Genomic DNA, 14,590 nt, shown 5'->3' with positions numbered 1-14,590 from the left:
GCTGTAGTATAAAACAGTATATTTTTATAATTGACGTAGATGTCTAAGAAAGATACATATAGGTGTAGATAGTAGTTTATCTTGATTTAATTTATCGAAACTGATACTTTGCTACTTTGCTATATTTGAAAATAGTTTTATTTATTTCTTATCTTTTTTATATAATTTTATATTAAAAATTTTCAAATAAGAAACGGAGAGGTGCTTTCTTTGCTAATTTTGAGAATGGAGAAAGCTACAGATGTACCTTTTGGACCATGATGACTAAGATGTTGGCATTCTTGGTACTAGACCACAACTTTAATGGAAAGAAACGTAGAAAATTTTCGATGACTAAGATGTTGACATTCTTGGTCTAGACCAAAACTTTAATGGAAAGAAACAAAGAAAATTTTCAAAATTGTTTTAGGTTGTTCCTTTCCCTTGAATAGATTTTTTTTAGTAGTCACTGAGTGGGATGAGAGGTTGAACTTCTAACTTCTTGAAAGGAAGTTCATGTTAATTATCACTTAGTTAAAAACTTTGACACTTGATAATAGTTTAACATTAATTTGATCAATGCAGATTTTGTTGTGAACAAGTCGTTACTACAAGTTACGACTCTCCTCTTACAATTACCTTCTACGCCCTCTTCACAAATTTAATTTTCGGTAAACAAGATAACATTAATACATCAAAATTTGTAAATCACTGCTTTGCATGTAAATATGTATTAGATTATAAAGGATATACTTGTGATAGGCATAATGAGGCAGTTGATAAAAGAAGATAAAGAAGATTATTCCAACCATAACAGCTACTGCAGAACATGAGAAACTTTGTATTGCAATTGTCTTACTCACTCCATTTTCAAAGTTGCATAAATGGAATCTTCATATTTACCACTCCACCTGGTTTCGAATAAAAAAACAAACATACAAACTTATCATATTCTTGGTCGATATGGTTCACTAAAGTTAGCTGTTAGAAGTTGAAAATTTTGCAATGTCATTGGTACCAACCTTTGTTCGTCGTCTATGGGTACTTGGAGTTCCAAATCTTCCCCATAAGGCTGAAATACTTCGTTTACCTTATCGTCGTCAACCTTGTCAAGAGATGGTGGGTCCCACTGTATCCAGTTTAATACTTTTTAGTTAAGAAGACACAACGAAACAACATGTCTTGCATACAAAGATAGAGAAGGGAAAACCTTAGGAGCATTGTCTTTGTCGATGGTGAGAGCTCTAATACCCTTTGTTCAACAGGAAACAGATTAGTTTAGAAGTGGCCCCGTCTATTATGCTGATGATTATCATTTTATGATTCTATTGGCTATCAATGATCGTTAATTACCTCATAAACATCTCCAGAGATAAGGGTGCGTAGAATGTTCATTGTCAGCCTGAATTCCTTCTTCAAACATTCTTGCAGTGTTAGTAATCGACCTTTGCGTATCTGGAAATGGTAAAGCAAGAAATTAGCGGCAAACACACAAGAGAAGCTACTACAGCGAACACGAGTGGGATAAAAGAAATAACATGGAGAGTTCACAATAGTAGAAGGCAGCAGTTGAAAGTTAAAAGTTTCCAAAAATTTTCCATTTGATAATGCTAAGTTACAAATAAAACTGATAGGAAGCAAAGTGTCTTCAAATGAATGGAAATTTTGAAGTCTGTTCTGAAAATTAAGGGATGTAATAATGTTGTCAAGAAGAAGTGAATCATTTGCATTCGTGTGTAAGAATTTGGATGTGGTACCGATTTTAGAGTTATTTTCAGTCCTGTAGGGGATGATCTCTTTAGTCCCTTCAGGACGGGAATTATCCAACCATTTCCTTCAACGCTTGCCTCGGCTTCCTGAACAAAATAAATGTTCACAAATGTATAGAAGCCCAGATGATCAGAGAAAGAGAGAAAAAAGCAAGGTAGAGAGAGAGAGAGAGAGAGAGACTTACAAAAGAGGTTATTATCTCTTCAACAGTTTCCTTTGAAAAGCACTTGTCAATTACAGATTGCCTGGAATATTCCCAGCAGTTAACTTCAGTTATTTGACTCATTATGATCTCAAAGACATTAGATATTCAGTATGAAAATGAAACACTTCATCTAATTCCATTCACAACCTTTTCAAGACACTATCTTCATCCAGCTGAACTTCTAAAGAAAAATCTTCAATTGCAGATCGAACTGAATTTTCATCATGGGAGTTCAAACTAATCAAACGTGTCTCTAGTTCATCCAATTTCTGCAATAAACAAATGAAGGCTTCGTCTTTCACGTATTGCATTTCAAATAGAACAATGCAGCAGAATTGAAGCAAACTCAAAGTGTGAAATCAAAACTAATTAACACTTGATTATAAATTATGCTTTTTATTACCTCGAATAATTGAATTAAAGTGGAAACTTATCGATTATAGATGATGGTAACTTTTATTTCTTATACATGTAAACTTCTGGATGTTGCTTCAGAGACATAAATTTGAATTGAAAATACGGGAACAAACTTCACGTTAAGAACGAAAAACTAAAAGCAATATGCTCTATATTATTTCTAGTGCCTTCATCGCCTGGATTGTATTTTTTTTCCCTTGTAAAATGAATGAATTATTTTACTAATTGCATTTAAAATTAGTCAACAAAATCTTGAAATCGGAACTCCTAATAGGAGATCGCTAAACTTACATCAGAAGGGACAAAATGTGTTGCAAATCCAACTGCAACCAATTCTTTGCCGTTCAATCTGGACCCGGTCAAGGCCAAGAATTCACCTGTATATGTCCACATCCTTATTGAATCAGTCTATGTTTTTAAATCATCGAATAAACTTTTCTCACTGCACTGTTACCCAAGTATCCCGGAAGGCGAGAAAACATATACGAGAAACCACAGTCAGTGTGAAATCCAATACTTGCTTCTGGAGTGGCAAAAATCTATATAAAAGAATCCATGACAGAAATCACTGGAATATTACTATGGAGACTGAAACAAACATATAAATTAAGTAACATTTAAGAAGGCAAACAAAAAAACAAAGAAAAACCCACAGTTTTCTCTGTGACGACTGAAAATTTCATTGGCACCATAAATGATGCACCTCCTCCCATTGCAATTCCGTGTACAAGTGCAACCTGTGATCAGATGAGCAGAACAGCAGCCAAACATTTAACTTTATCGAACCTTTTAAGGAAAAAAAAAAAACTGACAATTCTTGTATAATGGGGTCAGAGAATCCTCACGTGCATTTTCTTATACGTGTGAACATGATAGCAGAGCCAATACATTCGGTAGACAACTTCAAGGCATGAATCCTCTGCTAAGAAGAATGCATTTAGGAACTTAACTTAGTGATCATTGAAGTTTAAGTAAGACTTCGTTGTTATCATTCTGATAAAGAATGGGTACACACTGCTGAACGTGACAATAGGAAAACAAGCACCTACTTTTATTCCTGCCTTCATAGAACATCCTCAAGTCTCCACCAGCAGAAAAGGCTCGACCAGCTCCCTATTTAAGACACATGACAAAAACTAATTTACGAAGAGAAACGCCATTTCAAAGATTTAAGGTTCCTACTTCTTATTTATCATCCCTGCAGTTTGGAAAAGCTAAGAACCAAGACCAACTGCAACTAAGCAATATTTTTATCAGGCATCGATGACAGAACTGACCTTAAAGATTATAAGTTTCCCTTCATCGTCTTTTTCCCATTTCTCCAGGTATCCAGCCAGCAGAGAAACCTAAATACAGAGGAAAATCCTTATTCATCCCTTTATTCAAGAAGATAAGACCAATCAACAATCCAGTTAGATGGAGCTAAAATTTTACACACCACTTTAGATGAGATGACATTCAATTGCCTTGGCCGGTTAAGCGTAATCAACCTAACATTTCCAACTTCTTCTCCCAGAACAACCTGAAAAATTGAATTCGGACAAGCATTAAGTGAATGAAAGAGTGAAACTTCCACAAAATTTCAGCCGAGGGGAAAATTCTCAATTACAGGAAGCAAGTAAAATGGTTAAAAGAAATTACATTAAAAACAAAGGGTCGCATTCCAAAAAGTTGGAGAAGCAGTAAAGAACTACCTCTTCCTCTGGTTTGACAACTTCCAGCGCCATTCCGAAGTCGAAATTCTGGATTGAATCTAGCAAAACGAGCAATCAAAAGGAGAGCAGCAGATCGAAAGAACCGAAAAATCCAAGCCCAACGGGTTTTCAATCTGAGCAGGGGAGTGAAATGAAAGATGATCAGCAGTGAAAACAAGTGCAATTGCAGAGAAGTTGCTTAAAAATAGACCAAAAGTAGAGTCTAATGGACAGCCTTTCTCCTCCCACCTACCACCAATCATTAAAATCCCACCAACCAAAGAAGAAATTCTAGTCTTAAGGTCACATTTAGGTGGCTACTGCTGGTGAAGCTAACAGAACCTTAAACAGACTAAAATACTACCAACCCATCTTTGTTTTTCAAAAGACTAAAATCCACGATAATCAAACGATGATCGATTTAACCAAAAAAAAAAAAAATTCACCATCAACATTGAAATGCTTATGAAAATAATATTAACTTAAAGAGCCACAAAGCTTTTATAAGAATGAATATCTTTGACTAAATATCTTAATTAATTAAAGGATGAGATATTCAAAGTATAAAAGGTTTTCCATTATCTTAGAAATCTTATTAATTATCTTTAAAAGAAAAGAAGATTTATACATATAATATAATATAATATAATATATATATATATATATATATATATATATATATATATATATATATATATATCCTGTATGTATGTATGTGTGTATGTGTGTACGTCTGTATGTATGTATGTCTGTATGTATGTACGTACGTACGTATGTACGTACGTACGTACGTACGTATGTATGAGTTGAAGAAGATTGTTCACGTCGGAGTCATCTGCATTCACGTCGGAGTCATCTGCATAAGCTACCGGATTCTAAAGGTATTATGATCTTATGTCTATGAGATCGACATGTTGATCTAAGTTGCAATAATTGATGAGTAACAGACGAGACAATGGGTTGTGTGATCACTGAGATCTTTAAAGTAAAGAGGTTGTCAAAGATATTCACTAATGTGTTCAGGGGAGCATGAAGCCAGACATTGTGAAGAAAAGTAATTCAGGGGGAGCTGGAGTCTGATGTCAAGACACATGCTATTAAGTCATATAATTGAACAAAGCACCATATACCGTATTGACTTAAGTGAATATTAATAAAGATTACTCATAAGAGTTGTGCGCATCTCCCCAAACGTAAGCAATATTCATAACAGGGTTACTACTTGATCTGGTATGACAGTCACATTATATGAACTATGAAAGGGAAGGAAGCCAAATGTTAAGTATTTTCATATTTTTGGAATTACTTGTTATATTCTAGCCAATAGAGAGTATCATCGAAACTGGGATGTGAAATCTAAACAAGAAATCTTTCTTGGATACTCTCAAAATAGTCGAGCTTACAGAGTCTTTAATATTAAATTAGGAACAGTTAAGGAAACAATATTATCTCATGGTTCAGTAAGAAACAGAATTGTGTATCATTGTCTACAGCTGAAGCTGAGTATATATCGGTAGGGAGTGCTTTATACCTAGATGATTTGGATGAATAATATGTTACAAGAGTTTGGTTTCACTCAAGAAACCGTGACTTTATATTGTGATAATATAAGTGTCATTGACATATCTAGAAATCCGGTTCAACATAGTCGAACCAAACATATTGATATTAGGCATCATTTTATTCGTGAACTTGTTGAAAATAAAGCTATTAAACTTGATCATATTCGTTTGAACTTGCAATTAGCTGATATATTCACTAAGCCTCTAGATGCAAATACGTTTGAATATTTATGCATTGGTTTAGGAGTTTGTCGCATTTAACTCCATGACTAGCTATTAAGACGGCGTATGTTTACACATTCTGAATCATTAGGGATGTCAGCGTCGTTTGAGGATCTAATGGCTTTCTTTCGGCATATGGAGAGTCTCTCTTGACATAATGAGGCTCTTAATTTTTGATTATTTAAACGGCCACTTCATCGAATCATGCAGAAATTCTTGCAATTCATGAAGCTAGTAGAGAATGTGTATGGTTGAGGTCAATGACTCATCATATTCGAGAAACATGTAGTTTGTCTTTCAGTAAAAATTTGCCAACAATACTATTTGAAGATAATAACGCAAGTATAGCACAAATCAAAGGAGGGTATATAAAAGAAGATAGAACAAAGTATATCTCACCAAAACTCTTCTATACGCATGACCTTGAAGAAAATGATGACATCGGTGTTCAACAAATTTCTTCAAAAGACAACTTGGCGGACTTATTCACAAAAGCATTACCCACATCAACATTTGAAAAGCTAGTGCACAACATTAGAATGCGACGACTCAGAGAACTCAAGTGATGTATCCATAAGGGGAAGTAGAAATATTGCCCTCAAGGAATAGGAATATTGCACCCTTTTTCCCTTGACTATGATTTTTCTAATTGGGTTTCCTAGCAAAATTTTTAATGAAACAGTTATTAATATATAAAAATGATTACTTTTTTTCCTTCACTATGATTTTTTCCCATCGTGTTTTTTCCTAGTAAGGTTTTAACGAGACATTTATTTTTATATAATATGAATATCTAAGGGGGAGTATTGTAAATATAATAATATATTATAAATGTAGATATACATTCAATTAAATATTGTAACATTCATCCCATTGAACTCCATAATGTAACATATACCATGATATGTCCTATAAATAGAAGAGTGTGATACCTTTGTAAGACACACTACAATTGAATTCAATTGTCTTCTCTTCTTCCTCTCCTCTATTTTTCTCTTTGTTTCATTATCTTTTATTTCACAACATTATTAGCTATTTTCCCTCCAATCCACCATACATAATCGAAAATGTGTATTAAAAAATAAGCAAAGAGCCCACTTAAACCAATAAATCTAATTTGACATCGCTCTTAAGAGTCAAATTTTTGCTTAAGTACTTCAGAAATTAAAACTTAATAGATATAAAACATTTGACAATAACAGAGACCAATCCGCAATACTCAAAATAAGTTCAGCGGTAATTAAGAATAACCTTCCATTCTAAAGGTACAAAGGTTCCAACCCAACACAAGAATTCAAGACTACAACTTGCAACACTCAGGGAGAAAAGCTTCAAAAACAGAGATGCAAGAAAATTTGATTTAGATATTAATCCAATCAAAATTGACAAACTCATCTCATGAACTCCACAACAGAGGAATAATTGTGCTAGAAAAACGAATTGTTTCAAATAAATTTCTTCTACTTCTCGAAGTTGCTATTAATCTAATCAATAATAATCTAACCAATAATAATCAAGATCAGCAGAATTACATGAACAAGTTGGGCTTAGATGCTTTGTATGTTGTCTTGAGCTTCCTGGTGGGTGGCCTCACCTTCTTATACACCAACGGGAATTTGATCTTTGAGTTGTGAAACTGTTTCGTACTTTCCCTCTTGCAGAGTTTTGCTGGAACGGTTGCTGTCTTAATGATTTGGATGCATGGGCACCTCACCCTATGGCGAGAAGCCATCTCGGTATACATTTGCTCGACGGCACCATTCAATGTTGTGTCGCGGTACTCCTTGTACATGTTGTGATAACCAGTTCGGCTCTGATATCGCAGCCAAATACCATAGTTCTTGATCTTTGTTGGGTTCTTTTCAAAAATCTGCAAATTGAAAAATGAATGCAAGAAGATCACTAATAGTACTATGGTTTAGAACATGTAGGAAAAAAAGGGGGAGAACTAAGGAGGACAAGGTGTGCTTATGTGCAGGCCAGAATCTTGCATGAAATTACTGAATGAAGTACACTACTATATGGGAAACAAAAGCAATCAAATAGAAATCTATACCACTAAAGTTGTTGACCGTTCATCGAACGGTAAAACATCTTTGCAAATAACCATTCACAAAGAACAAAAAAGTTCAAATAAATATATCTATAAATACTTGCACAAATAGTAAACATACATATAGCATATATATGCAAACAAATTCAAAGAACGCATGATAGCTAACTTCAGAAGAAACGAAGAACAACAACAAGCAAACATCAAGACTGGTAGACGATCAATAATGAATATATCAGGAGTTGTCTAATTTTGTTCATTTTAAGGAATCATATGCCAAATATAATGTCTATAAATAAAATAGAAGTTCATAGACAAAAGGAACTAGACATTTGGGTTAAAGACCAAAGAAGCTGAAAAAGCTCTCAGCTTACTACTGTCACGGTAACACGATAAAGACATAGAGTATAGAAGCATGTTCCAGACCCAATACCTCATTAATGGCAAGAATTTGACCATTGCTTTTCTTAACTTTCTTCAACTTCCTCAAAAAGTACCTATCATCCACATGCAAGTATCAAGAAATCAAAATACAAACTAAGCTAGCTTCACACGATTTCTTTAATGTGCTTTCCACATCTGGATTCTCACCAAGATTTAAAATTTAGAATTTGAAAACTAATTTTTACAGTTTTTCAAATATAGAAGCATGTTCCAGACACATTTATTGTTATCATATTCAAACACAGAAAACAAAAACAAAACAAAAAAGAAGGCCAAAAAAATCCTTTTCCATTTGTTGAGTCAAACATTCTATGGAGTTGCAAAGGGACAATGGTGAAACCTTAAATCAAATCGGACAATAAACCTCACCGCCATATGAACTATTGAACTAGGACTATAGAATCTAAATAACCATAATTATACAAAAGCCTTCCTGCTTTTGAAAATAGTAAATATATCAATAGAACTAAACCCATGAATAAAATCTCATTGTGCTACTATAAAAATTAACACTGCTGGATCAAACCATTAATAATGATTCAAAAATCCCTCCAGAATTTTTAGAAACAATCACGTTGAAAACGTCAAATCCACTCATAAATCTTCTAACTACATGAACCAAGATCATGAAAACATAAAGAAAAAAACCCTTACTCGCTTTCATTTTCTACCCAGTAACCAATCAAAAAGATAAAGAAACATCGACGGAAAGAATAACAACATACCAGAACTTGGATTTGGCACGGACTTCGTTGGTAGCCCATAGCTTCATCCGATAGATCTTGGGATGCTCATCCGATTCAGAAGGAAGAGCCCTCCCCACAACCTGGTACTGGTGAAACTGCGTCCCGATAAAGCAAATAAACAAAAAGTGAAAAAGAACAGATCAATGCCTTGCAAACTCACTTCGAAGTGGAAGAGGTGAATCTAATGAACAGCTATAACACATTCGAATCAGAAAAAAAAAAAAAAAAAAAAAGTACGCCAAAAAACAATCGATTAGATAAAATTTGAGTGTTCCTGAAGCAGAACCTTACCCTGAATGTAACCATTTTGAAACTCGAAGATCTGAAAGAGATCGGTGCTTCGATTTACCTCTCGACGGCCGATAGCCAAACTGCTACGAAGCGTAAAAGTCGTGCTGAGAATGAAGTAAAACCCTAAACTGCTGCTCCACAACTGGGCCGAGGGCCGGCCCGGCCCAATTGAAATGCCTCAAAAATAATTGTGAATAAATTTTCATAAGGATGTTTTTTTATCAAAAAAATACGCCATGGTATTTTAATTATTGATTCTAAATATTGTTTCGTGGTATTAATTTGTTAAATTTCTGATGTGTAAACCATATAGTTCATGTTTATTTTAAATCTTATCTTATGGTTATAAAATTTTAACATAGTTGGTAATTTTGGCCTAGTTTAATTTAATTTTTATGATTTAGTTAGTTCACAAATTGTTTGTAAATTATTTTTAGGGGTTTTTTCAAAAATATAATAAAACGTCGAAATATTTACTAAGAATAATTTTGAAAACAGAAAAAGCTTATATATGGAAAATTGTCTCGTTAACTACGTCGTCAACTATTATTTAGATTTAGATAGCCAAATCTAAACTTTTTTTTCTTTCAATTCTCGTTTAATTTTGGTTACACGCTCATTTAAATTTAAACAATTTTTTTTTAAAAGATTTAGTATACAGTGGTTTAGATTTTACTAAACGGTTTTTTTCAAGAATATTTTGTACACATTTGTTTATATTTGTTTACAAGGTCGTTTTTTTTTTCAAGATTATTTTGGTACACTTTTTCTAACACGATCAACCCAAATCTAAACAACATTTTTTTCTTCAAGTTTTTTTATATTTAGTACACGATCTTGAACCCAAATAAAAGTTTAAAAAAATAGATCTTTTATATTTGATACACGATCTTGATTTGGAAAAAATAGAGGAGGAAAAAAACGATGTAAATAAAAAAAAATCAAATCGCATACGAAGAGGAGAAGAAAGACGATAAAAGGGAAGGATAAACGTAGAATATTTAAAAAATGGCTACTTCATGTGCTTTGATAAGTCGTAAATATTTTACCGCTTTGTTATATTTATGAAATTTTTTCTTATTTTTAGTCATCTAGAAACTATGCATAATCAAATGAGAATGATAAGTATTTTCAAATAAAAAAAATAGTTTTTTTAAAATAGATTGTTATTGAGTTGTGTTAAATAGATAAACATTTTAAAAAGTGAATAGAGATCAAAATAGTGCTATGTCTATCATTCTCGAATGTTTAGATCAGGTTAATATTAAGTTAGACTAGGATCGTTTATTGGTAGATTTCTAAATTGTAATTGTACTCATGTTCACTAAGACATTAGCCATAATCACACATGTAATTGCTCAAACTTGTAGCAACTTTAATATTTACCTTATATTTTGGAGGATAGGAACAAGTAGCTTGAGTTAAGCCATATCTTGATAGTTCATACCCTCCACATGTGCTCAGAGTGTTTTTCCTCACTTCGAGATTGGGGAATTGGCATATGGATTTCAAGGCCACTCCATAACATAGACAATAATAAAATGCGTACACATTCATATAAATTTGATATAATGTGCGGCCATAAAGAAGATTTTGTGAAAAATTACCATATCGTATGATACAGTTTAATCTATCCTTTTAGCATATTATTTTTTCGACTTTATATATATTTGTATCATAAATTAATGCATGTACAAATAGGATCTAAAGATTAAAGACTAATTAATTCAATTATAACCACAAACTCAAACTACGATTGTGATGGAAATTAATATTGTTTGATTGATTCATAGTTTTGTACAACAAAAAAGAAATAAATTCATTAAGATGTAGCAAATCAAATGTATAAAAAAATTGAAACATAGTTTGATTAAATCATGACACTGCCTAGTATTTAAAAATCAATCCTAAAATTTTGACTATTGACTAATTGGTCCACCAAATAAATTAAAATTTAATGACCATAACCTTAATCTATTCAAGAATCAAACTACTTTCTTGAGGTTGAATAATTAATCTAAATTCTAACTAAACTCATTGTCTGCCTAATTTGACTATAAAACTGCTTTGAATTCTTTGTGGATAACACTCTAATTACTTTTGAGAAATTTAGTATTTTGACAAAAAAATTAGAGAATTATTACAATATTTTTTATAAGTTAAAATAATTAGTGAACAATTTTAATGTAAATAAAAAAGATAAGACAACAATTACGATTTTAAAGTGATCGAAGTTGAACTTGCATATAAATATGTTAACTACCAAATTTGTAGTTGGTATTATATTTTTAAGTTCAAATGGCAATGTTCAATCAGCAAATTTTGAAGCCATATTTGAGAGATGAAAAGTGAAAATAAAAAAAAGAAACAAATAAGCATTTCTTTTTCTCTTTTTTCACTACAAAATCAGTCAATATCTATATGCCTTGTGCTCCTCACTTTCTTTTTTGAGGAAAAAAAATTAAATTATTTAATACTAAAAAAATAATATAATCACAATATTTTAATAATACAACAAAAGACTTGTTGCTGCTAAGATCAAGACTATGTTTTAAAAATGAAGTTAAAATTAAACTTCAGCACATCTCATCGGCGCGTAGCCCAGTCTTGAATTCTTCGTATCATACAATATGTGAAAATTCTGTTGTTGATAATTTCCGATGATCGACAGTGCTGATTTTGGAGTTCCTAACATCGCTAAGCAAACGATATCCAGTTGCTGGATTCTTATGAAGTAATTCTCCACCGGAAAGTTCCACACGGCGCCGTCGGCGAACTGAATTAAGAATTCTGGAAAGTTCAGTTCATCGGTACTGGAGACGTTGTAGCAAGGATGTAAAATCGGAAAATCTTCAACTAGTTTATAACCTTTTACTTTCCTCAAGAATGCTTCCTTGATGATTCGGTAAGCTGGATCGGAGAAATAGCTGAGAGTTGTACCGGAATCGATGATTGTTCCGCCGGCACCATCGGCCGAGAGGTTCCAATTCTCCTCCGGAATTTGGAGTTTCTCTCCTCCGACAAAGATCGATTTGATTTGCAAGTAGTAGAATGTATCGACTGGGTTTTCCTTTCCGCCGATCAGAGATGTGAAATTCAGTTCTGGATGAGTTAATAAATCTTTGTCTTCGCCGAAAATCAATTTGCTGCTCACGCTTGTGTCGCTGTCTCGATCGACGAGACAGTAGGAGAAGGAATGTCCGTAGAGCGATTGAAGCTGTGAAGAGAAAGAGAGAGGTCCTCGGCCAAGCCCTAATAATCCGGCGGCGCCATGGAAGAGACCTCTGTTCCAATGGCCGCATCCGAACATCACATTCTCCACTCGTCGGAACTCCGATTTCCCCGTCGTCGATGAGGTGAGATTGACGGTGAACGTTTCCAGCGCGAAATCGCCGGTGGTGTTAGAACTGTCGCCGTACCAGTAGAAATAAGGGCACGATTGCTTCTCGAATTTGCACGGCTGCGGAGGATCTGGAGATGAAACTAATTGACATCGAGGATCGTTACAGGTAATGTTTCTGAAAGAAATTGAATCTTTAGGATCGTAGTAAGGTCCGTTTTGCTCAAAACAATCGTAGCAAGGGACACATTGAATCCAGTTCAAATCGCTTCCAGTATCGAGAATCAGAGAGAAGTGTTTAGGCGGAGAACCGATGAACACGTCGATAAAGTACTCACCAGAGCCAAGACTGACGCCGGATTCCAAAGTCGCCATAAGCTGACCAGAGAAGTAATCGGCGTAAGACTCCGGCGATTCAGCCGGAGAAGAAACCTTCTCCATCGGCTTCTTCCGCTCGACATTGCTCTTCTTCAACCTCGAAGTCGTATCTTGATTCTTCCTCTCGGCGATTCTGGTATGCAGCGTTTGGATTCTCGCCAAATCCCTAACTGCAGATTCAGTAATCGATTCCCTCGGCTCGTTCGCTGTATTCGTTGACCGCTTTTTGAGATGAAGTTTCACCGATTGCTTCACTGAATCCGCCATTAAACTCTCTGTCTCACCTTCTTCGCCTTCATTTCCGAAGCTACAAGGAGCACTCGCGGATGAAGAAGCAATACCGGAGCTAAGATTTTCCGGCAATTCGATTCCGAAAACACTAGAGCGATTGGATTTGTGGAATCCTTGAGGAATATGCGCTTCAACAACAACAACCGTATCAAATACGCTAGCGAAAAGTAAAAGGAAAATCAATGTTAGAAACAGTTTGCAATCCTGAAATCCTATGCTACTTCGTGCTGGGATACCGAGAAAATCCATTACGCATCACTTCAACTGATGAATGAAGAATCAACTAATTTAACAGAAATCACAGAAAGAGAAAAAGAAAAAAGAAATCAAATCGAAGTTAAATCAGATTCCACCAAAATCAAGAACAACGCAAACAGGAATTGTGAAGACCGGGAGGCGGAATCCCGGAAAAGAGAAGCGCGAAATCGGGGAAGAGAGAGAGAGAGAGAGAGGAAAAAAGATGAAAATGAAAAGAGAATAAGAGAGGGATTTGTAATAAATATGGGAGAGAGCTTTGAATGTAGGGCGCAGTGCAATTCAACGCGCTTTCATATTAAAATTTCGAGATATTCAAATTATATATTTATAGTGCTTTTTATTTTAAAATTAATAGAAATTAAGAGGATGAAAAATACAAAAAGAATTTCATTTTGTCTACTTTCTTTTTATTTATTTTTAAAACTTTTATCCTTCACCAAATCCCTATTTTATAATCACTCCTCAAAAAAGGAGTATTTGTTTACATTTAATCACAGAAGCACACTAAAGATTAAAAACTAGCCGCATAATTTTATCTACCAAATATTTTATCAATTTTATCGTGTAATTTTCTCTTTCTTTATAAATTCTAATTTTTCAAACTTTAAATTTCACTTATTATATCTTGAACATTTTTTTCTTAATTAATCTTATAATTATTATGAATATTTCGAAAAAGAAAACAAGATAAAATTAAAAATTTTAATCTAAAATAAGTATCATTTGGATTATCTATTGGTTTCTAGGTTTTTGGGGTTCTTAAGGATCAAATATAAAATTTATAACTAACAAATAAAAAAATAAAAAAATATATCAAATTTGAGTAAGAAATCAAACTATAATGAATAAAGTTATTTAATCTAAAAGAATCAAACATTCCAAAATTAATATTACAAAACAAATAGGTGGATTGAGTTAAAAAGTCACATGGGGTTAATGT

General features: G+C 33.6%; 2 protein-coding genes across 3 annotated transcripts; both read right to left on the bottom strand.

The window, feature by feature from the left end:
• Positions 1-536: 536 nt before the first annotated feature.
• On the bottom strand, positions 537-4,456 carry LOC103503054 (3-hydroxyisobutyryl-CoA hydrolase-like protein 5). 2 transcript variants are annotated; one of them, XM_008467225.3, is made up of 16 exons: positions 4,319-4,456; positions 4,066-4,199; positions 3,810-3,893; positions 3,649-3,717; positions 3,421-3,484; positions 3,217-3,293; positions 3,025-3,108; positions 2,826-2,910; positions 2,663-2,748; positions 2,102-2,223; positions 1,934-1,994; positions 1,737-1,835; positions 1,333-1,434; positions 1,190-1,231; positions 1,002-1,108; positions 537-890 (listed from the first exon to the last, which is right to left on the bottom strand). In XM_008467225.3, the coding sequence occupies exons 2-16, from the start codon at positions 4,096-4,098 to the stop codon at positions 839-841; spliced, it is 1,167 nt and encodes a 388-aa protein (XP_008465447.1). In that variant the 5' UTR covers positions 4,099-4,199; positions 4,319-4,456; the 3' UTR covers positions 537-838. The 2 variants fall into 2 exon arrangements, with proteins under 2 accessions (XP_008465447.1, XP_008465449.1); XM_008467227.3 differs by having other exon boundaries at positions 3,217-3,290; positions 4,319-4,455.
• Positions 4,457-7,078: 2,622 nt separating this feature from the next.
• Positions 7,079-14,025, bottom strand: LOC103503057 (aspartyl protease family protein 2). Its single transcript, XM_051087724.1, has 5 exons — positions 11,956-14,025; positions 9,384-9,437; positions 9,072-9,187; positions 8,336-8,399; positions 7,079-7,719 (listed from the first exon to the last, which is right to left on the bottom strand). The coding sequence occupies exons 1-5, from the start codon at positions 13,639-13,641 to the stop codon at positions 7,378-7,380; spliced, it is 2,262 nt and encodes a 753-aa protein (XP_050943681.1). The 5' UTR covers positions 13,642-14,025; the 3' UTR covers positions 7,079-7,377.
• Positions 14,026-14,590: the final 565 nt, after the last annotated feature.

This window comes from Cucumis melo, chromosome 7 (assembly GCF_025177605.1).
Source record: "Cucumis melo cultivar AY chromosome 7, USDA_Cmelo_AY_1.0, whole genome shotgun sequence".
Classification (NCBI taxonomy): Eukaryota; Viridiplantae; Streptophyta; class Magnoliopsida; order Cucurbitales; family Cucurbitaceae; genus Cucumis; species Cucumis melo.
This window is presented reverse-complemented; position numbering and strand designations above follow the sequence as displayed.

Excerpts from the sequence above, each read along its gene's own strand:
- LOC103503057 (XM_051087724.1), bottom strand. The coding sequence starts at position 13,641 with ATGGATTTTCTCGGTATCCCAGCACGAAGTAGCATAGGATTTCAGGAT. Across the intron at positions 9,438-11,955 it reads CGATGAGATGTGCTGAAGTT|ATCGAAGCACCGATCTCTTT; the intron begins TAATTTTAACTT and ends GTCGAGAGGTAA. Across the intron at positions 9,188-9,383 it reads TCAAAATGGTTACATTCAGG|TTTCACCAGTACCAGGTTGT; the intron begins GTAAGGTTCTGC and ends ATCGGGACGCAG.
- LOC103503054 (XM_008467225.3), bottom strand. The coding sequence starts at position 4,098 with ATGGCGCTGGAAGTTGTCAAACCAGAGGAAGAG. Across the intron at positions 1,995-2,101 it reads GAAGATAGTGTCTTGAAAAG|GCAATCTGTAATTGACAAGT; the intron begins GTTGTGAATGGA and ends GGAATATTCCAG. Across the intron at positions 1,435-1,736 it reads TGAAAATAACTCTAAAATCG|ATACGCAAAGGTCGATTACT; the intron begins GTACCACATCCA and ends TACCATTTCCAG.